Source organism: Festucalex cinctus, chromosome 19, assembly GCF_051991245.1.
Source record: "Festucalex cinctus isolate MCC-2025b chromosome 19, RoL_Fcin_1.0, whole genome shotgun sequence".
In the NCBI taxonomy this organism is placed as follows: domain Eukaryota; kingdom Metazoa; phylum Chordata; class Actinopteri; order Syngnathiformes; family Syngnathidae; genus Festucalex; species Festucalex cinctus.
Window position 1 is genome coordinate 67,271 of NC_135429.1, and position 19,068 is coordinate 86,338.

A 19,068-nucleotide genomic window follows, 5' to 3' on the forward strand; every position below is an offset into this window, starting at 1 on the left:
TGCGCGCAAACAGCTTTAATGCGGCGGACACTATAAATACAAGATCAACGTTTGCAAAAATATTGTCATTCCTTCTCTTGTGATCAAAGCAAAGAAAAGATGGCTGGCGAGTCGTCTGCATAGGAAAATTGTCACCTCCGACCTGGTCGTCGTCGTCCCGCCCCCCCGCATCCTGTCAGAGGTCAGAGTTCAAGCCGGCGCTCAGGTCAGGGCTGAGGAAAGGCTCCGCCTCCAGCTCCAGAAGCGCCGGCAGGTCGGCGACGCCCTCGCAAGTCTGCACGGGCGTGTACTGCACCAGCTGCTTGCCTGGACCAATCACAGAGCGCCGGCGTTACCTTCGGACGCACCTTGACTTCGCCACTTTATTTGCTCCCAAAGCAACATTTGATTTTGAACATTTGACAGCGCTTCCCGTTTCCAGAACATACAGTTTTGTCTGGCAGTCACCTCTGTTGGGCAATATCGCCCTCTGCTGGCGCATGTTGGTAGCTTTTTCCACTCAAGGGCCTCAAGAGCCAAAGAAAGCAAAAGTGAAAAGCTCATCAGCTCAATAAGCGGAAAAAGTCAAACGTTGCTTGGGGCATTTGGCGTGACGTCACACGTGTCATCCATCACACGCTCACGTTTGCATTGGCCAATCTTTCACGGCTCGTGTCACGGATGTGTGCATGCGTTTTTACCGGCATCGTCGCTTCCCTCGGCTCCTTTGGCCAAGTTGTCACACAGAAGCTGGCAAGAAAAAGCAAACCAAAAAAAAACAGGACAAGACGGCAAATGAGCAATCGCCGTCATCTCAAATGTTGTCATAGTGGCGTCACACGCGTTTCTCACACTCACCGTGTCCAACGCGCTGATGTCGAAATCTCCCGGCGGACACGACGGGTTGAAGAACTGAACACACAGAAGACGTTTGTCACGTTTGCGGGCGTGTTCGACACACGGACACGCACGCACGCACCTCCATGAGCGGCGACGTGTCAAAGGTGAAGGTTTGGCTGTTGAGGATGTTCTGCAGGTTTTCCAGACTGTTGTCAATCGTCTCGACGTGATCCGTCAATTCCGACCTGAAACGCGCACGATGTCAGCAACTCGACGCCATCCGCGCGTCCGTACATACGTCCGTCCGTACGAGCGGCGAGCATACTTGTCAATGCACACGACCGTCTGGCAGGTGGACGCCGGGTCCGGGTTGGTGGCGGTGAACGGACGAGGCCTGGCAGCTGCAGGAAAATAAAACAAAACAAAACAAAAGTTGATTGTCAAGTCAACGAGGAGACGGCGACGTCAACTTGGAAGCGGACTTGCCCGCCGTTGACAGCGTGCCTGCGTCGGACGCGTCGCCGTCTTGCAGGATGGAGTCGATGAAGGTGGTGGGAGAAAGGGGCGTGTCTGGCGAGGCAACCGCCACGTCGGGGGTCGCCGGCTCCTCCTCCTCCGCCGGCCCCTTCCTGCGGAGGGCAAACGCGCTTCAGGCTTCACTCACGCCACATTTTTGCAGGCGTCATTATTTTGTTTTTGTTTTTGGTGCCAGAAAGCAGCCATAAAGAGACCTGCTGGTGACGGAGATGTTTGGAAATTGCCAAACATGTTTGTGACGTGACGACGCTGTCGGACACCTTGAAGGTGCCCGTGTGGCTTTCCAGAAAGCAAATTGGAGAAGACGGACAACAATTTGGGATTGAAAGAAAAGAAATAACAAAAAAGCTCTGGGGCCCCATTTATAAAAATAAATACATAAATAAATAAAAAAGACGCTTACATGCAATCACAATGAGGCAAAAAAAACGGTACGTTGGAACATTTCCGCGCCAAAGCTGCTATTTATAGCAAATAAAGTGAAGGTGAGACTTTCCGCACGACCACATCACGTCTGGACCGAGCGGACGCAATCTGCACATTCTGGAGATGTGCACGGAAAATAGTGACACACACGACTCTCTGCTGCCTCAAACACGTCACGGATGCATTTCCATTCCTCAAACACGTCACGTTTGTCGGATGTTGGCTGACGCAAAGGTTTGTTTTGGCTCCAGACTGGCTCGGATGTCACAAGCGGCTACAATAATTTCACCCGCTCGTCATTGCAGTAGCAAAGACGACATCAAAGTAGGATATTTGCCACCAGACCGTACGGATAAAAATGAGGTGGGAAAATAGCGTCTGGTACAAACGAGTATCTTCGCTATGATATGCTTTTGTCCGGCAAGAAATAAATCAAGGAAAGAAAGGCGTCAATAAAGTCTGTGGCGAGCGTTCACAGTAAGGCTGCACGATATTGGAAAAAAATGACATGTGCGATATAGTTGTTGAATATTGCTAGATCCATATTACTGCAAAATTTAACATACATCTAAAGAAATGACATTTTATTATGAAATGAAAGAATAAGGTGGTAAAATAAGTTCTTGATGAATGAATTGTAATGGCCGTCGATAATGTTCAACTATTGGATGATGATGCACGTGTAAGTTTGTGTCTGATTGGTCAAATTCAGGTCAAAGCAAAAAATTCCATCTGAAAATGATTGCATGCCTTTGCAATATGCATATTGCATGGGCCACTATCGCAATGTCAATATTTTTTGGATATATTGCACAGCTCTAGTTCACAATGCAATCCACACAGCTGTGGTGATGTTGGATGAAAATCCATAAGCAACACATTGGGAATAATAATAAAACTATTAATACGAACAATAATGACAATAATTATACTATTAATCGCCTCATTTTTGCTTCGCAGGGACAAGTCATTTTAACAAGTGTATTAAAGACGACAAAATTGGACAAATTATTTATGTTCACCTTTGTATCAGACCAAATTATTATTATTATTATTATATTTTTCTGTGGGCGGCACAGTGGATGAGCGGTTAGCACGTCGTCCACCTCCCAGTACTGAGGACTCAGGTTCGAGTCCAGGCTCCGGCCTTCCTGGGTGGAGTTTGCATGTTCTCCCCGTGCCCGCGTGGGTCTTCTCCGGGTACTCCCGTCTCCTCCCACATTCCAAAGACAAGTTGATTGAACGATCCCAATTGTCCTTAGGTGTGCTCGTGAGTGTGGATGCTTGTTCATCTCTGCGATTGGCTGGCAACCAGTTCAGGGTGTCCCCCGCCTACTGCATAAAGCCAGCTGAGATAGGCTCCAGCACCCCCTGCGACCCATGTGAGGAATAAGCGGTCAAGAAAATGGATGGATGGATGGATGGATATTTTTCAGTTTCTTTTTTTCAATGTGCGGCCAATCATCACGGCCTTCCGTGACTCCACCTCTCCAACTGTTCTTATTATTGACAGAAAAATTGAACGGACACCACGGTGACATTAGCCTTCTTTCGTGCCTTTTGCTGATCGTCCATCGTTTTCATTTGTTGCTCGCCGACATGTGCCGCTTTCCAATTTTCAAAAGCATAAATAATCATTTCGAAGTGGAAATTGCGTGCGCGTGTCTCCTAATCTCCTTTTTTTTTCTGCGTACATGAGTTTTGGGTTTTGTTTTCTGCGCAGGTTTTCACGGACAGTTGTTAGAAATGACATCACTGGTGAACGCTTGACATTCACAATCACAAAATCAGATCTGGATTTGTTTTGTTTTTTTTTGCGAAAAGTCAAAATCAACAAAAGTTTGGCGTTTCCCTGCCTTGTCCAAACGGAAAGAGAAAATCCTGCCGACGGGTTTTGCCGACGGGCATAGTGTTGCATGCCGATTTTGCGTCATTTTTGACCGACATCAATTTGATTCAGGCAAAGACACGACTGACACGACTGACGCGCACTTCCACGCGCACGTCCTCACCCGACTCGCATCCACTCGCCGAGCGCCTCGGGCGGAGGGGGCGTGGCCAGCTCGGTGACGTCTGAGATGATGGGCCCCCCCGAGCCCGCGGAGGACCCCGGCGGCAAGATGGAGGGCGCGGGCTCCAAGGAAAAGGCGCGGGCGTACTTGGGCAGCGAGTGGGCGGAGCCCGAGTCGTTGAGCATCAGCGGGCTGCGGACGGACAGACGCACGGACAAAAAGTATCAGACATGCGGCAGCGCCGGTGGAAAAAGGCAACGGTGGGTCAACTTGCAGTTTGCGCTTGACTCCCATGATCCTGTTGGACTGCACCAGCGACACCAGGAAGTGGATCAACTGCACACGCGTGCGCATTTGCACACAATCAGCACACTTGCACACCAGACCAAAGCAGACCAGACGCCATCGTTACCTTGTTGACCATTTTCTGCTGCTGAGCGTGCTTCTGTCTCAGACACACCAACTCCCTCCACAAAGCCTCGTTCTCACTGAAACATCACAAAAAAAAACAAAAAACAAAAAAACATCAGCATTGCGCACACGCTGTCCCCGCCGCTGGCCGGCTTCTTACTGTTTCATGGCCATGATTTTGGAGTCCATGCTCTCCTGCTTTCCCTTCATGGCCTGCACGTCGCTCAGGAGCTTGCTGACCTCGTGAGACGACATCTTGCCCTCCTCCTGACGCGCCGCCGCCGCCGCCGCCGACACCTGCGGCGGCAAAGGACAGACGAGATGGAGGCGATGCCGTGGAAGGCGGCAGCTGCGTGTCGCGCGCTCACGTTGGTGACTTTGCGTTTGATCTTCTCCAGCAAGTGCTCCTGGCCTCGCACGAAGAACGGGTGCTGGAACTCCGTGTCGTCTTTCTCGGGCTTCAGCAGGCCGCCCTGCTCCATGTGGACCACCTTGCGGAAGCCGTCTTGGAGAGGGGAAAAAAAAAAAGAAAAAAAAAAAAAAGAAAAAAAAGAGGCACGCTCAGTTTGAGCAAAAGGCCAGCAGCGGCCTTCACGCATCTGTCGGCTACTCACACATGTTGAGCTGCCGAATGAAGCTGGCCATGTTGTTGTGTTTGAAGAATTTGGGCAGGACCTCTTTGGAGAAGCGACCCTGATCGTACACGTGGAAACTGGTTCCGCTCTGGCAACAGGACAAACAAACACACAACAAGTTGTTGGCAGCTCACAGGCCGCTGCCGACGGGCCCGTGAGCAAGCCAAGCAAACAAACGCTCGGTCGGGTGTCAAACGTAACAAGTCGGATATCAAGCTTTTGACCTTTTCCATTCGGACAGCAAAGGTGAATGCAAAGCGAGCAACTGTGCTTATGTGAAGAAAAGGGAATCATTCTTACACTTCAAACGTCTTTTTGTTCTCCCATTGATGAAATGAACGCATGCTCGTTTGGTCTGGCAAAGACTTTTTTTTTCCCACACTTACCTCCAGCAGCTAACAGCAGCTAGCTAGCTAGCCTCCATTCCCCAAGTAGGCTAAGCTAAACCGCGCTGACGACGAAGCGAAAGTTTGGAGTTCGAAATGCAAAAGTCGTACCGGGCTCCAGCAGATGAGCGGGTCGGTGTCGGGGTCTTCCAACAAAGTCCACAGTTTGCTGAGGAAGGCCGGGACGTTACTGGCTGCCAGCAGCGAGCCTTCCAGCGAACCTCTGGCGTACTCCATCGGCGGGAGCGAGCAAAGTCAACGCGCAACTTATTAGTAAGCAGCTTGCTTATTGTACTTGGCCCAGTTCTCGTGTCGGTGCTCCTCAGGAGTTTCGAATCGAAGTCGCAAACGCAAGTCCCAAGATTCTCCAGAGGACTCTGGTGGAAAATTCCAAACAAGTAACTTACTGCGCAGCGCCGACAACGTCGCCTGCTGATGACGTCACTGCCAACTCTCCCGAAAAAAAAAAGAAAAAAAAACCCCAAATACAACTTGTTTTATGCTTTTAATTCCATTTCGATTCTTTTATCACAGCTGTCGAAAACAATTTTGCCGTTGACTTGTAATAAAGATTACGCAACTGTCCTGTGTGTCCCTTCATTCACTTCTTGGACTTGAGTCTTGTAACTTATGATTACGCATTGAAGCAGTTACTTGTTAGCGCTCACCTGGCAGGCAAAGTGGAAACAAATGATTCGTTCGCTGCGACGTGAATTGAATCAAATGACATCACATTTGCCGTCATATTTTGACGCATTTTATTTATGTATTTATTTGAGCGTTTTTTGTGCTTTATCGTACGTCAGACTTGTGTTGTGTGACGCCATCGGTCTGATTTGTTACTGTCCGCCGTTGTGGTGTCAATAAAGTTTTGGCTCTGACGTTGCCTCGTCGGGCAAGTTCACGTGAGAGCGATGGCGGACACGCGGATGAGCGAAAAGGTGGACGGGGACCCCGTCGGCAAAGTTCCACAAAAAAATCCAAAGAAGAAGGAGAAAACCAAGCGGGCCGCCGAGGACGATGAGGTGACACGCCGACGATACATCTCGAATCGGACGCGAAACACAACCGGAACCGGGCTAGCTAGTTAGCTAGCGGCTGCCTGTTAGCATGCGAAGCCGAATAGGCTGCAAATGTTGCTTGATCCAATGTGTACTCCGCGTGGAAGCGTGCCGAGACGAGACCAGACGACGCATACTTGCTCACGTTTCTTCTCAGGAGAACGTGCAGAATGTCAGTTCATGAAAAACGTTCGATCCACTTGTGATCAAGTCAAGGCCCTCCCGAAAAAAAAAATCGCATGAGAATATCCACAAGCAAAAAATTGCCTACTACTGCCTGTTCATATAAAGCTGTAATAGCAGCATTAGATGATTCCGAAGCATTTCAGCTGGGTAGTCTGCACATTCCAACTTGTTGACAAAATGTTTGTTGCTGGGGAATATGTCGTTCTTGTGCCGATTTGCTCGTGCGCGTCTGACGTTGTTGCAGATCTTCAGCATCAAAGTTGACGACGACGAGTCGGCAAGCGAGGAGAGCGTTTTTTCTGGACTGGAAGATTCAGGGAGCGACAGTGAGGATGAGGATGGCTCATGCAAGGATGAGGATGGCTCATGCAAGGATGAGGATGAGGATGAAGTGCTGCAGAAGGACGACGCGTTGAACGGCGAACAGACGGAAGAGTACGAGCAGGACTCGTCAGATGAGGAGGTGAGTTGTTTTCTTGGCGTCTTGTTTGCCTTGAGTGACTTTTTGTCTGTTGCTGTCGCTGGCTCAGGACATCCGCAACACGGTGGGGAACATCCCCATGGAGTGGTACAAAGACTTCCCTCACATCGGCTACAATCTGGACGGAAAGAAGATCTTCAAGCCCATCCGAAGCAAGGACGAGCTGGACCAGTTCTTGGATAAGATGGAGAACCCCGACTACTGGTGAGTGCGTCGCGCTTGCCGGTTGCTGGCGGCGGGCGGACCATGCTAACGTGCTAACGTGCTAACGTGCAGGAGAACGGTGCACGACAAGCAGACGGCGAGCGACGTGGTGCTGTCGGACGAGCAGGTGGCGCTGGTCAAGCGCCTGCAGAGGGGACAGTTTGGAGACGCCAACTTTGACGAGTTCCAGGTGAGGCGCTCTGCTCGCCGCTCCCGCTCGTCATGCTAACGCGCGTCTCTCGATGGCCCGCAGCCCTCGCTGGACTTCTTCAGCCAAGACGTGATGCTTCATCCCGTCAGCAACCGGCCGGCCCACAAGCGCAGCTTCATCCCCTCGCTGGTGGAGAAGGAGAAGGTGAGCGCCGACGTGACGTGACGTGAGGCTGACGTGACGTGACGTGACGTGACGTGACGCGAGGCGGTCCGCTTGCAGGTGTCCAAGCTGGTCCACGCCATCAAGATGGGTTGGATCAAGCCTCGCCGCGCACGGGACGACAGCCGGGGGCGCTACTACGACCTCTGGGGCAAGGAGGACTCGTCTGTGCTGGCCCAACACAGGATGCACCTGCCCGCCCCCAAGACCCCTCTGCCCGGACACCACGAGTCCTACAACCCCCCGCCAGAGTACCTGTTCAGTGAAGAGGAGGTACGTCCGTCTGTCCGCCCGTCCGTCCGTCCGTCCGTCCACCCCGCTTGACCGTCCGATCTGGTCCGCAGCGAGCCGCGTGGGAGCAGCAGGACCCCGAAGAGCGCAAGTTGCCTTTTCTTCCGGTCCAGTTCTCCAGCCTGCGGCAGGTTCCCGCCTTCCCTCGCTTCATCCACGAGAGATTTGAGCGCTGCCTGGACCTTTACCTGTGCCCCCGCCAGAGGAAGATGAGGGTAAGGCCCGCCCCCTGGGCAGCGGCCGGCTGACGCTCTGCCGCTCGCTCTCGCCGCAGGTCAACGTGGATCCCGACGATCTCATTCCCAAGCTTCCCAAACCCAAAGACCTGCAGCCGTTTCCCACCACGCAGTCGCTGGTATGCGCGCGCACGCACACACACGTTGGCGGAAGGTGAGGTCAGGTGTGACCCCGACCCGCGTTTGCGTCTGCCTGTGTTAGGTTTATCGGGGTCACAGCGGTCTGGTTCGCTCCATCAGCATTTCTCCATCGGGACAGTGGCTCGCGTCAGGTAGGTGCAAGGAGGCCCCCTGCTGGTCGGGAGGGACATCTCACGTCCTGGTCCTGCTTTCCAAGACTTTTAAAGGCTTGACAACAACTCTAATTATCTGCACGCAATGGCGACGACATTTTGGAGAGCCGCTGACAAAAGCTAACGTCTTGAGACTTAACCCCATTCGCTGCCCTTCAGAACTTGTGTTGGGAGCGAGCAAAATGGCTTGACGGGATTTTGTTCCGACGTGTCCGTCCGTCCTCTTCCAGGAAGTGACGACGGCTCGGTCCGGTTGTGGGAAGTTTGCTCTTCCCGCTGCGTCAAGGTGCTGCAGGTGGGCGGAGCCGTCAAGAGTGTGAGCTGGAACCCCAACCCGTCCGTGTGTCTCCTGGCCGTGGCCACGTAAGGACACGCCGGCCCCGCCTATCTGGCTCCGGGACCGCCCAACTGACCGATGTGCGTCGGCAGGGACTCGCTGGTGCTGATCGCGTCGCCGGCGCTGGCGGATCGGCAGGTGCTGTCGTCCACGGAGGGTCTGCTGGCGGCGCCGCCGGAGGCCGAGGCGGGGGACGGCGCGGGGTCCGTCAGCTGGAGCGAGGCGGAAGGCGAGGAGCGCGGGCGGGACTTGCGGCTGAAGATCCGACACCCAAAAGTGCGACGTCGCCCGACGACGCTTCTTTCTTTCTTTCTTTCTTTCTTTCTTTCGATCGATCGCGACTTGACACGTGCGCTTGCGCGCAGGCGGTCCAGCAGGTGACGTGGCACGCCAAAGGCGACTACCTGGCCTCGGTGATGCCGGAGCACTCCAGCCACCAGCAGGTGCTGATCCACCAGCTGAGCCGGCGCCGCAGCCAGAACCCGTTCCGGCGCAACAAGGGCCTGGTGCAGTGCGTGCGCTTCCACCCGCTGCGGCCGTACCTGCTGGTGGCCACGCAGCGCAGCGTGCGCATCTACAACCTGCTCAAGCAGGAGATGAGCAAGAAGCTGCACGCCAACTCCAAGTGGATCTCCAGCATGGACGTGCATCCCGGAGGTGGGTCGCCGGTTTGTTGGCTCGTTCAGGCGTGTTGCGAGATTTGACGCGTGCGTCTTTGTCGCAGGCGATCACGTGATCTGCGGCAGCTACGACTGCCGGCTGGCCTGGTTTGACCTGGACCTGTCGGCCAAGCCTTACAAGATGCTGCGGTAGGTGGCGGGCGGCTCCTCCCTCTTCTCCTCTTCCTCTTCTTCTCTCACGGCGGCGGCGCCACTTCCTGTTTGGTCTGCAGGCAGCACAAGAAGGCAGTGCGGGCCGTGGCCTATCACAGATCGTACCCGCTTTTTGCCTCGGCCTCGGACGACGGATCCGTCATCGTCTGCCACGGGACCGTTTACAAGTAAGTGCACGCACGCACGCGCAAGTGGCGTAAATGAAAGGGTGCCGGCGCTTGTGCTTTCAGTGACTTGCTGCAGAACCCGCTGATTGTTCCGGTCAAGGTTCTGAAAGGTCACATGGTGACTCACGAAGTGGGGGTCCTCGATGTGACCTTTCACCCCAGCCAGCCGTGGGTCTTTTCGTCAGGTGCCGACGCCACCATTCGCCTCTTCACCTAGAGGCCCCGCCCCCACCTGCCGCTCAAATGTTGCTTTTCGAATAAATGTTGTTTTTTGAAGCTTGTGACTTATGTTTGGTCTTTCAAATGATATTTGAAGTGGCAAGCCCACCAAACCGTCGTTTGGGTGCAACTTCGTACGAGCAATTTGTTGTCATCTTTTGTGGGGTTTTGTTGTTGGGGGCTCGCACCAAGCAGGAATTCTTTTGGCTACCTAACTTTCCTCGACAATTGGCGAAGATTGATCAACTGACCAAAACATGGTCAACATTTTTCTACTTGCCGTCGACGGGTGATGACATCACCTGTGCTGAGGAAGTAGGTAAGTAGGTAGTAGGTCAATCACGGCTCAGTTTGCTGACCAAGCCCGGATAAACAGGTGAGTCATGATTGGTCGTTACCTACTTCCTCAGCACGGGTGATGATGTCATCACCAGTCGACAGCAAGAGGAAAAAACATTTTTTTAAAGGTATTAATTGTACATTAAAAAAAATAATGAAGTTATCAAATTCATTCTGGACAAAATCTGAACTTTTGACTGCTGAAAATTGTCAATCCATCAATCAATATCATAATGATAGCTCAGTAAATGAAAAAGTATGAAAGTGAACAAAGTCCATTATTGTGGAAATGGCATCATTTCTCAAGAAAATGAGAAGAAGAACAAATTTAGGCAACTTTACCCACGTGGAGCTTTTCTTTGGGAGATTGTGGCAAAATGCGCGACAGCAAAACTGCTCACGTTTCTTCTTCTTTCTCAATCTCTGGACACAAAACAAATGGAGAAATCAAATTTGTATCCTTCTCAGTTTTTAAAGTCAAAATGGAACGATTTCATCATTTCGTCTGATTCCCAAAACGGAAAAAACATCTTGATTAATGTTGTCAATTGGATCTCCAAATGGGGGAGCTGGACGGCGAAAACATCTTGAAACAGACGCAATGTGCCACACTTTCTATTTCAACTGTCGTTCAATTTCAAACGAATAAATGACAAGGGACAAAGGGGCGGTCTGTTCGGACAATAGCACCAGGAACACCACGACCATCCCGACCGCCAATAGCCAGAGGTCAGCCATCTTGCGTTGCCACCCTTGCCGACAACTTGAACGCACTTTTCAGGGCCTGATTTGACTTGAGTCTTTTGCAATCAAGTGAGTCCACGTGGAAACTCTTTGCACACTTTGATTCACCGACGACGACGATGGCCGGTCAGTGGGTGTGTCCGACGTCTGTCCTGACCATTGCTGTCCTCAAAGTCACTCAATGGCGCCTCGTTTGCACTAAAACGTCTTTGAGAGTGCAGGAGAGAGCAATCACAAAAGGTCAGCCCAAAATAGGGCTGCAAAATATATGGAAAAAATATCCATATTTGCATATTGGCTCATGCAATATGCATATCGCAAAGTCATGCACTAAGTTTCATAAGGAATTTGATGCTTTTTTTTTTTTTTTTTTTATATCTGAATTTGACCAGTCAGTCGCTAACTAAAATGTGCACCGCCATCCAATAGTTGAACATTATCGAGAGGTCATTACGATTAATTACGATGATACTGAATTTGCTCAATTTGCTGCATGAAAATATTCAGCAACTATGTGGCATGATTTTCCAATATGGTCCAAAAGGGCCCTGCGATTGGCTGGCAACCAGTCCAGGGTGTCCCCCGCCGACTGCCCAGAGCCAGCTGAGATAGGCGCCAGCACCCCCCGCGACCCTTATGAGGAATAAGCGGTCAAGAAAATGGATGGATGGATGGAAGGATGGTCCAAAACATCCAAAATCTGTTGACGGTGCAAATCCGCTTTGTTCTGCTCCTGGCTTGTTTGCATTTTTGCCTTTGAAGTAGGCCGTCACGAGTGTGACTTGATGATGACCTTTGACCTCTTGGTTGCTTGCTAAGGTCCTGATTGGGATTGAATGCAAGTTGCTTTTTGTCAGCCTTTTGGCGATCCACAACTTGCAAAAGAGATGCAAATTTGCCCCAGTACGTAGCTCCGCCCCTGAGGAAAGCGGAAGGAGGGGCGGATGTGCTGACGGGTGGCGCGGCCTCAATCCTCATTCCAGGATTATTCTGATTTACGCCGTCTGTCTTATTTGCAGCAGAGGATGAAGACGACGAGCGCCCGCGTGCTGCTGCTGCTGCTGCTGCTGCTGGCTGGGGCGTGTTTGCGGAAGGCCGAGTGCAGCCTGCCCGTGGAGGTAGACCACGCCCACAAGACCGTCCCCGGGCCTCACCTTGGAGACAGGCGGTCCGACGCGGACCGACTTCCCGGACTGTGTCGGCGCCTGAGGAGGCGTCGCCTCGGCTACCTGGTAAACAAACCAAACGCCGCCGCCACGTTGTGAGTGACGTTAGCCTGGCACGCTGACGGCTTCCTGTCTCGGCAGTGTCACAAGAAGAACTTCTGCTGGTGGGGGCGGAGCCGGGGGCGGGGACCGAGTGGCCAGACGTGCAGATGCCCGCGAGGTTCCACGTGTGGGCGCGTCTTCATTCCGAGCATCTGATGACGAAAGTTCATTTTACGTCCAAATGTGCTCACTTGTGTTATTTGAATTTCGTGTTGAATTAATTTCTTGTTACTTTGTGAATGTGTCATTTGGGATTTTGGAATATAATCGGACTGCCCACGTACAATTGTATTTAGAAAGCTTCTTATTATTTTTGAAAATTTCATCAATCCAAATGTTTGCGTACGAAAGCAAACTGTGTTGAAAATGATTTTTCGACATGATCATCTAGTTGAAAGAAACAAGAAGCTGTGAAAAGGGATGATGACGGCAAACAGTGTTTAGTTGCTTGAGGTTACATTGCATCTTCTTTTCCATTTCATCTTTATTTATTATTATTTTTGTTATCCTTTGTGAGCTCCCTGCCATGACGTCATTGGTGAATTTGCACACGATATTTTTCGATACAAATGGGTCATTAAATCAAGTTTCTTGCAAAGAAGAAGCGGGACTTGAATTTCTTCTATTGAATGGAACGTAATGTTATAATCAGAACGATAGCAATTCCAATGTATGAGACTCTCGAAGTGTTTGCCCCCCCCCCCCCAAAAAAAAAAAAAAAAAAAAAAAAAAAAACAATGCACAAACTCTCACTGTGAGATTGTCGCCATCTCCTGGCCGGTATGAGAATTGCTCGCGGTGCCTTCAAAAGTCTTGGCCTCGCGGCTATCCAGCGACATATATAGATCAGTGGTAAGTGTTGACGTAGGCGACTGTCAGGCCGCAACTTCCGGTTATGCGCCAATAGGAAAAGCTCATACGCGTCTTTCATAATAAAGAGACACAGTACGAGCCAGTGAATATTTAAGACGGTCTACGAAAGGAATAAAAGATACGACCCATTAAAATCTGATTAGTAATCGTTCAAGGTGTATCATGAAAATTCCCAACTTGTTTGTTCGCCACGCGACGGAGTGTGAGGCGGCGTCAGTGGTGTTATTGTGAAGGCTCACTGGCGGACTTGCTGCTGCGGCATCAATGGAGACTTGAGGCTTCATCGTCATTATCATCATGTTCGTGTTGTCGTCGACGTGATCAGTCCGATCAAGACAAATATTCATTCGCTCGACGTCGTCACCTTCGCTCGTTAGCTGGAGTTGACGCTTGAAAAAAAATTGACCGTTTGATTGGCTGCTAAAATGACGATGACGGTGAGTGTGCTAACACTAGCATCTGTTAGCATTAGCACTTACAATAGCTTCTTCGTGGATGACGTCACATAGTGTCTGGAAGGGATCAACGTAGGGGTTCATTTCATTCTTTCAAACACGAGCGAAATATTCCATACGTCAGCGCGTCCGCCATATTAGATGTGTGACAAAGCTGTCAATGGACAGCACTACGCCAAGTCGCAAAAATGCAAAAACAGACAACTACGGAGCAAGAATTAGTCCGGGAGTTTTACAATAAGTCAAGAAATGTGACGTGGATTCTAACTAACAAGAGAATTCTTACAAATAAGCACGTCAACCTTTCTTTGGTGCTTTTTATGACTTTTTTTTTTTGCAGCTACTAGGGGTGTGAATTGCCTAGCGCCTAACGATTCGATTCGTATCACGATTAATAGGTCACGATTCGATTGGATACCGATTAATCCCGATACAAATGTATAAATCGATTGTTGCGATTTTTTACTCAAATTTAGAAAATACTGTTCAGTAAACTTGTGCATGTACACTGTAAGATTTGTATGAAAAGGTATTATTTATGTATCTGAAACTTCACTCTTATAACTGTGAGCCACTGTATCTAACAAACAGGTTGCAACCTGTTTCATGTTGGAACAGCATTGAAATAAAATATTAAGGCTTAATGTTCCATTAATATAACATTCTTCCATGCTTAAGGTGTGAATCCTAACCCTAAGTAAGACGTTTTGTTGAATATTTTTCCATCAAAAATTGATATTTAAAAATTGATTCGAGAATTGCGAGCTGTAGTATCGCGATATATTGCCCAATCGATTTTTTTTAGTACCCCTAGCAGCTACCATGTATAGATTGTGGCTACTAAACTGATTTCAAGCAGGCCAAAGTTGAAAGGTCATTGTGGAAATGTGACAGCAAGGTGTCAAATGTTTGCTTACTTGTCCAAGCAGCACGAGTGAGATCTTCCTGTCGTCACCACCTGGCACCCTTGCTTGCCACATCCAATATGGACGGCGCATTGCGCGCTTGATCGGGCCAGCGGATGTGGTAGAGACTGACGACGCAGCCTGACGTCCTTTGAGCGGCTTTCAGCATCATCTCGGATGGAGAGCAGCGGCGGGTGTTGGCGGGCGCCGCTGGCGTGCTTCCGCCCTCGCGTGCTGCTCCTGCACGCTCTCTTCTGGGGCCTGGTGGCCCTCAGGTGGGTCCAGCCGCCGCCGCCGCAGTGCACTCGCTCGACTCTCCTTCCTTGACTCATTGGGACGCTTGCCTTCCAGAGTGTTTGGAGCCGCCCTGCTGGCAGAAGACAAACTTGCAGGTAACAGCCATCCACAAGGACAACCAAGTTGATGTCCATTTGATTATCTGTCAACTCGCCACTTCTCCAAACAAGTGTGCTTCCACATACAAGTTTGTTTTGCTTCTATGTTTAGTAATTGCCATCCAAAATGATTGTTTCAACTGCAAGTGCAGTTTTTTTGTTCCACAAATTGCTGCACGATGTTTCGCAATCCGCTAAGTCCTCTTTTAGTTGCGGACTTTCTTTGTCTCGTCTTGTCGCTGTTACCTCATTGACTGGCAGCCATTTTGACATTGAGCAACCCACGTCGCTCCCAACTGTTTTACGGGATTTGGACTGATTTTGCAAGGCCCACACAATATTGTGTTTGATTGCTATAAAAACGTGGAACGTACCAAAACAAAGATTAGAGTCTGTTCTTTCATCAGGGGGGGAAGAAAAAAAAGTCTATTTCTATCTGTTTCCGTTTTGCAGCAATTAGCATGAGAATATCGCTAAGTTTCATTATTATTCACAAATATGTGAGCGATGGATTAATACGTTTTTGGGAGCAAATGACACGTTGCGATAGAAGTCAGCGCCGCTTAGCATCTTGTGGTAGTTAATAATAATAATAATAATGAAGTCAATTTGTAATGCACTTTTCATCAGCAGGATCTCACAGTGCTACAGAAAATAAAATAACAAAAAAAAAAAAAAAGGAAATAGAATAAAATCGAATTCTCAATTAAATATGATAGGCCTTTCTAAATGAAAAGGTTTTCAGGCCTGATTTCAAAGAGTCCAGGCTCTGGGTGGCCCTCAATCGAGTTGGGAGTCGCGGTGCGGCTGCGCAGAAAGCGCTTTCGGAAAGGACTTTGTATGTAGGATTCTTTGAGGTAGGTTGGTGCAGATCCGTGGATTCATTTGTGAGTCAGGAAGAGAATTTTGAAATTGATCCGGGATGCAGCAGGGAGCCAGTGAAGTGATTTGAGAATGCGAGTCATGTCCGTCCGTCCGTCCATCCATTTTCTTGACCGCTTCTTCCTCGAGTTGCGGTGCGTCAGCGTTGTTGTGGTCTGCTGTCATTCACGCAGCCGTCAAGGCCGCCGTGGCCCCCTGCTGGCTGCTGGAGGAGTTTGTGGTGACGGCCGAGTGCTCGCAGTGCGACGCCTTCCAGACGGTACGTTGACGGGCTTTCGGCCGCCGGCTAACAGCGCACTGAGCGACGTCTGCCTTTGTGTTCAGAAGACGCGGGCGGCGTGTGGCCAGACGGGCTACGTGGAGAAGGTCAACTGCACCAAATCCAACCGGGACGAGTACAAGAGGTCAGGCGGGTCCCCGCGTGCGCCTCCGCCATCCCGCACACGTTCTCATCTGGTCTTCTGTGGTCCGTCCTCAGCTGCCGCTCGGCCGTCATGGAGGAGCATCTCTTCTGGAAGTTCGAGGCGGCCATGTTGTCCGTGGCGGCCTTGTCGGCCATCTTGGTGGTCCTGCGTCAGCACCGGCTGGACCGCCTGGCCTCGGAGAAAGTGCGCCGACAGATCGAGTCCATCTAGCGGCGGCGTGGGGGGAGCGGCTCGGGATGCGGAAAACGGCCGCCGCCCAAGTCAGGAAAAGTGGGCGGGGCTCAGTCCTTCCGCAACATTTCCCATCATCCTTCACAAGCAGCCGCCACTACAAAATGCCATTTGTAAGGCTCGTTAAAAAAAAAAAGTGGAGGTGGACATCACAAGGTGTGCGTTTTTGGGTTTTTTTTGGGGGGGGGGGCCGGTCAGCTTTGCAACTTTTCACATCCCAGCGGCCGGGAGGATGACATTGACACATTTGTTTTGATGAATGGTAAAACTAAAATAGGAAGAACATTTCAGTGTTGAATAAAGATCATGTGGTTTTTTTTGTTTTTTGGAGCAAAAATGTCTTCTTACAGCATTTTTTTTTTTTTTTAAAGAGTTCATACATTGAAAAATTCATATAATGAAAATTAAACATTGCTTTTGAATTGTGGTGCAGCAGATTTCATAATTAAAGCACACATGAAAAATGGTGGTCACCTTCATATTTGGCTGCAAATTTTATTTGGTATTTTTTGTGCCCATGTTGCGTCAAGGATGCAGTTGAAGAATTCTGGGCCCTCCTTTGAAAATCTCTGTAGCTCACCTCTCACTATTTACCTTATGTGACGTCATCACCCAGCCGCTGACAAGTTTGAAGACATCTGTGATGCTAATTAGACAACATGGTGAAGCTACTACATTATTGATATAATAATTAAGATTATTTTCTGAGGACCATTATTTTTTTTCATGAGTTGTTTTATTACATTAATTTTTTTTTCACAAAACTGCTGATCCACAACTCAAATCAAAGTCTGATTTCCATTTTCATTTAGGGTTTTATTTGTGACTTTTTTTTAAATTTTATTTTATTATTATTCATGGTTTTTTTTTTCCCTTTCTTTCGAGCGAGGTAGCAACAATTATTTGTGCGTGGGATTTGGCTTGTTGATGGATCATTCCAGAACACGATTGTGTATCGTTTGCAGACGTCGCGCTGTCGCCATCTCCTGGACACTTTGAGAAATGCTGTCGGTGAACGTAAAACTATTCCGTGCTATAGCCTTTTTTTCGTTTAAGGAAAAAAAAAGTAAATATAGTAAAACAAAGTGTTATTGAAATGTTTTACCCAATCCAGACAACAAAGGTGAAAACTTTCAATTGTGGTGTTTCTATTTTAAAAACGAACATCACATAACGAGTCGTTTTTCGATTTCCAAACGTAGCAAAAGTGACATGGAGCTCCCGGGGGGAGATTTCACAATTCATATCAATTCTTTCTGAGCAATTAGGCAAAGCGAATATGCAGCAAACAAACAGGATTGGGAATTGTATAAAGACAAAAATATTGGTTTGAGCCACAGGTGTTTGTAATCAAGTGGCAAGTAAACGAGCTGATAGAAGAGTCAAACTACAAAGTTGACTGATACAAAAAGACAAACTATCGCCTGTTAATCGTGCCAAAAGTCAGTATTATTCCAAGACACTTTGCTTGAAACTAAATTCTCTTGCTTTGAACTAACGTTCGTCAGCTGGTTTGCCGCTAAACTAACATAAGCTGGCTCCAAATATCACGATTTGGGACTTTTGGAAGTGGAGGAAACTTGAAAATGTTCCAGGTTGAAACCAATGTTACTACACAAGACAAACAAACAAACAAACAAACATACATACCTCCATCTTGACGTTTCTCCTCATCCTTTTTTTGTTTTTTTTTCTGCTCGTGACCGACACGTCCGTCCGCGTTCACGACATGACGACTCTGTCCTGTTGCCTGCTATAGCAGTATGGGGAAAGATTTCAATTCTCACGTTTGTCTCAAAATCATTCACACAAATATAGCGACCATTTTGACGCGTTTGTTCATGTTGTGTCGTCACATATTCACCTATCGACAGGCCCGTTCCTCATCCGTCCACATGGCGGCAGTGCTGCTGTATTGATTGAACGGGAACGAACCATCTCCAAAGTTCCTCGTTTAAATTTTGAAACTGAAGAACGGAAAACGAGCCATTATCGGATCCTATTTTATCTATCTATTTATTTAACACAAAACGGGAAACAAAATGCGAGCCGTATTTGTTTCCCGTTTATATTTCTGCTGCCTTGATAGAAAGGCGTTCTGGCTGTAACGTTTTCTTCTTCTACGTCGATGAGCATGATAGAGGATCAGATAGAGCAACGCTGCCTACTTGTGGACGGAGGAGGAACGGGCCTTTAGACACGTGAATATCTGCGGATCTGTGTGCGTGTGTGTAAATATCTTGAAACGACGGAAGAGGATTAGGACCAGCGGGGAACTAAAGGTCACTTTGCCCACTGTGCAGGGTGAACATCAAGCCCCAAACACAAATCGGTCATGTAAACAAGAAGAATCGTTTTATGGCTGTGCTGTCACATGACTTAAGCTTTCCCTTTTCCACACAAGACCAGAAGACGTCACAAAGTATACGCACACTTTTATAAGATGAACAGATTGACGACAGGGTGGCGCTCACCGCATTAAGCCGCAAATATGCTGACTGTGCCTCCATGCCATGTTGCTGAGGTCTTACAAGCGTTTTCACGGCTCTTTGCGGCGTCTTTGAGCGAGGACTTGATGAAGCTCGCGGACTCAAAAGTCAGGATTTCAACCGGCAGGGGTTACAATGGGTCAAGGCCTTGAATT

The 19,068-nt window shown here is 49.2% G+C and overlaps 5 protein-coding genes across 25 annotated transcripts in view; 4 read left to right on the top strand and 1 right to left on the bottom strand.

Moving 5' to 3' along the window:
* hsf1 (heat shock transcription factor 1) lies at window positions 1-18,549 on the bottom strand. Of its 12 annotated transcripts, none has more exons than XM_077506185.1 (16): window positions 18,289-18,549; window positions 18,075-18,174; window positions 14,504-14,858; window positions 10,589-10,669; window positions 4,820-4,928; window positions 4,574-4,710; window positions 4,366-4,502; window positions 4,207-4,282; window positions 4,069-4,130; window positions 3,795-3,986; window positions 1,306-1,448; window positions 1,145-1,220; window positions 959-1,064; window positions 838-891; window positions 681-729; window positions 1-306 (listed from the first exon to the last, which is right to left on the bottom strand). In XM_077506185.1, the coding sequence occupies exons 3-16, from the start codon at window positions 14,582-14,584 to the stop codon at window positions 176-178; spliced, it is 1,434 nt and encodes a 477-aa protein (XP_077362311.1). In that variant the 5' UTR covers window positions 14,585-14,858; window positions 18,075-18,174; window positions 18,289-18,549; the 3' UTR covers window positions 1-175. The 12 variants fall into 12 exon arrangements, with proteins under 12 accessions (XP_077362311.1, XP_077362312.1, XP_077362308.1 ...); XM_077506186.1 differs by having other exon boundaries at window positions 14,504-14,861; XM_077506182.1 differs by having other exon boundaries at window positions 18,075-18,177.
* Window positions 6,064-9,964, top strand: bop1 (BOP1 ribosomal biogenesis factor). The gene is made up of 15 exons (XM_077506166.1): window positions 6,064-6,251; window positions 6,718-6,936; window positions 7,004-7,158; window positions 7,231-7,348; window positions 7,412-7,513; window positions 7,592-7,804; window positions 7,876-8,037; window positions 8,097-8,177; window positions 8,261-8,330; window positions 8,582-8,714; window positions 8,781-8,964; window positions 9,054-9,345; window positions 9,413-9,497; window positions 9,581-9,688; window positions 9,752-9,964. The coding sequence occupies exons 1-15, from the start codon at window positions 6,141-6,143 to the stop codon at window positions 9,903-9,905; spliced, it is 2,187 nt and encodes a 728-aa protein (XP_077362292.1). The 5' UTR covers window positions 6,064-6,140; the 3' UTR covers window positions 9,906-9,964.
* LOC144006986 (uncharacterized) lies at window positions 11,713-12,814 on the top strand. The gene is made up of 2 exons (XM_077506196.1): window positions 11,713-12,222; window positions 12,298-12,814. Exons 1-2 carry the CDS (start codon window positions 12,016-12,018, stop codon window positions 12,412-12,414), a joined length of 324 nt encoding a protein of 107 aa, XP_077362322.1. The 5' UTR covers window positions 11,713-12,015; the 3' UTR covers window positions 12,415-12,814.
* Window positions 13,189-16,747, top strand: jtb (jumping translocation breakpoint). 2 transcript variants are annotated; one of them, XM_077506195.1, is made up of 6 exons: window positions 13,189-13,568; window positions 14,516-14,766; window positions 14,843-14,883; window positions 15,942-16,027; window positions 16,096-16,172; window positions 16,247-16,747. In XM_077506195.1, the coding sequence occupies exons 2-6, from the start codon at window positions 14,669-14,671 to the stop codon at window positions 16,401-16,403; spliced, it is 459 nt and encodes a 152-aa protein (XP_077362321.1). In that variant the 5' UTR covers window positions 13,189-13,568; window positions 14,516-14,668; the 3' UTR covers window positions 16,404-16,747. The 2 variants fall into 2 exon arrangements, with proteins under 2 accessions (XP_077362321.1, XP_077362320.1); XM_077506194.1 differs by having other exon boundaries at window positions 13,191-13,568; window positions 16,093-16,172.
* Window positions 18,523-19,068, top strand: part of LOC144006976 (regulating synaptic membrane exocytosis protein 2-like) — a 9,965-nt gene continuing 9,419 nt past the window's right edge. For 4 of the 9 annotated variants that reach the window (XR_013280009.1, XM_077506154.1, XM_077506157.1 and 1 more), the window contains exon 1: window positions 18,524-19,052. The gene's annotated coding sequence lies outside the window, so the exon portion shown is untranslated. Of the gene's footprint in view, window positions 19,053-19,068 lie in introns of all 9 variants that reach the window. The other 5 variants (XM_077506162.1, XM_077506163.1, XM_077506159.1 and 2 more) reach the window with 4 other exon arrangements.

What these genes read in the sequence shown, in the direction of transcription:
- LOC144006986 (XM_077506196.1), top strand. Translation starts at nt 12,016, where the DNA reads ATGAAGACGACGAGCGCCCGCGTGCTGCTGCTGCTGCTGCTGCTGCTG. An exon ending in GGCGTCGCCTCGGCTACCTG is followed by an intron (nt 12,223 to 12,297) that starts GTAAACAAACCA and finishes CTGTCTCGGCAG; the next exon opens with TGTCACAAGAAGAACTTCTG.
- bop1 (XM_077506166.1), top strand. Translation starts at nt 6,141, where the DNA reads ATGGCGGACACGCGGATGAGCGAAAAGGTGGACGGGGACCCCGTCGGC. An exon ending in TGAAGATCCGACACCCAAAA is followed by an intron (nt 8,965 to 9,053) that starts GTGCGACGTCGC and finishes GCTTGCGCGCAG; the next exon opens with GCGGTCCAGCAGGTGACGTG. An exon ending in CATGGACGTGCATCCCGGAG is followed by an intron (nt 9,346 to 9,412) that starts GTGGGTCGCCGG and finishes TCTTTGTCGCAG; the next exon opens with GCGATCACGTGATCTGCGGC.
- jtb (XM_077506194.1), top strand. Translation starts at nt 14,669, where the DNA reads ATGGAGAGCAGCGGCGGGTGTTGGCGGGCGCCGCTGGCGTGCTTCCGC. An exon ending in GGCAGAAGACAAACTTGCAG is followed by an intron (nt 14,884 to 15,941) that starts GTAACAGCCATC and finishes TCATTCACGCAG; the next exon opens with CCGTCAAGGCCGCCGTGGCC. An exon ending in AGTGCGACGCCTTCCAGACG is followed by an intron (nt 16,028 to 16,092) that starts GTACGTTGACGG and finishes CTTTGTGTTCAG; the next exon opens with AAGACGCGGGCGGCGTGTGG.
- hsf1 (XM_077506180.1), bottom strand. Translation starts at nt 13,478, where the DNA reads ATGAATATTTGTCTTGATCGGACTGATCACGTCGACGACAACACGAAC. An exon ending in CCGCAGCAGCAAGTCCGCCA is followed by an intron (nt 10,670 to 13,370) that starts GTGAGCCTTCAC and finishes TTTTGTGTCCAG; the next exon opens with AGATTGAGAAAGAAGAAGAA. An exon ending in ACATCAGCGCGTTGGACACG is followed by an intron (nt 730 to 837) that starts GTGAGTGTGAGA and finishes TTTTCTTGCCAG; the next exon opens with CTTCTGTGTGACAACTTGGC.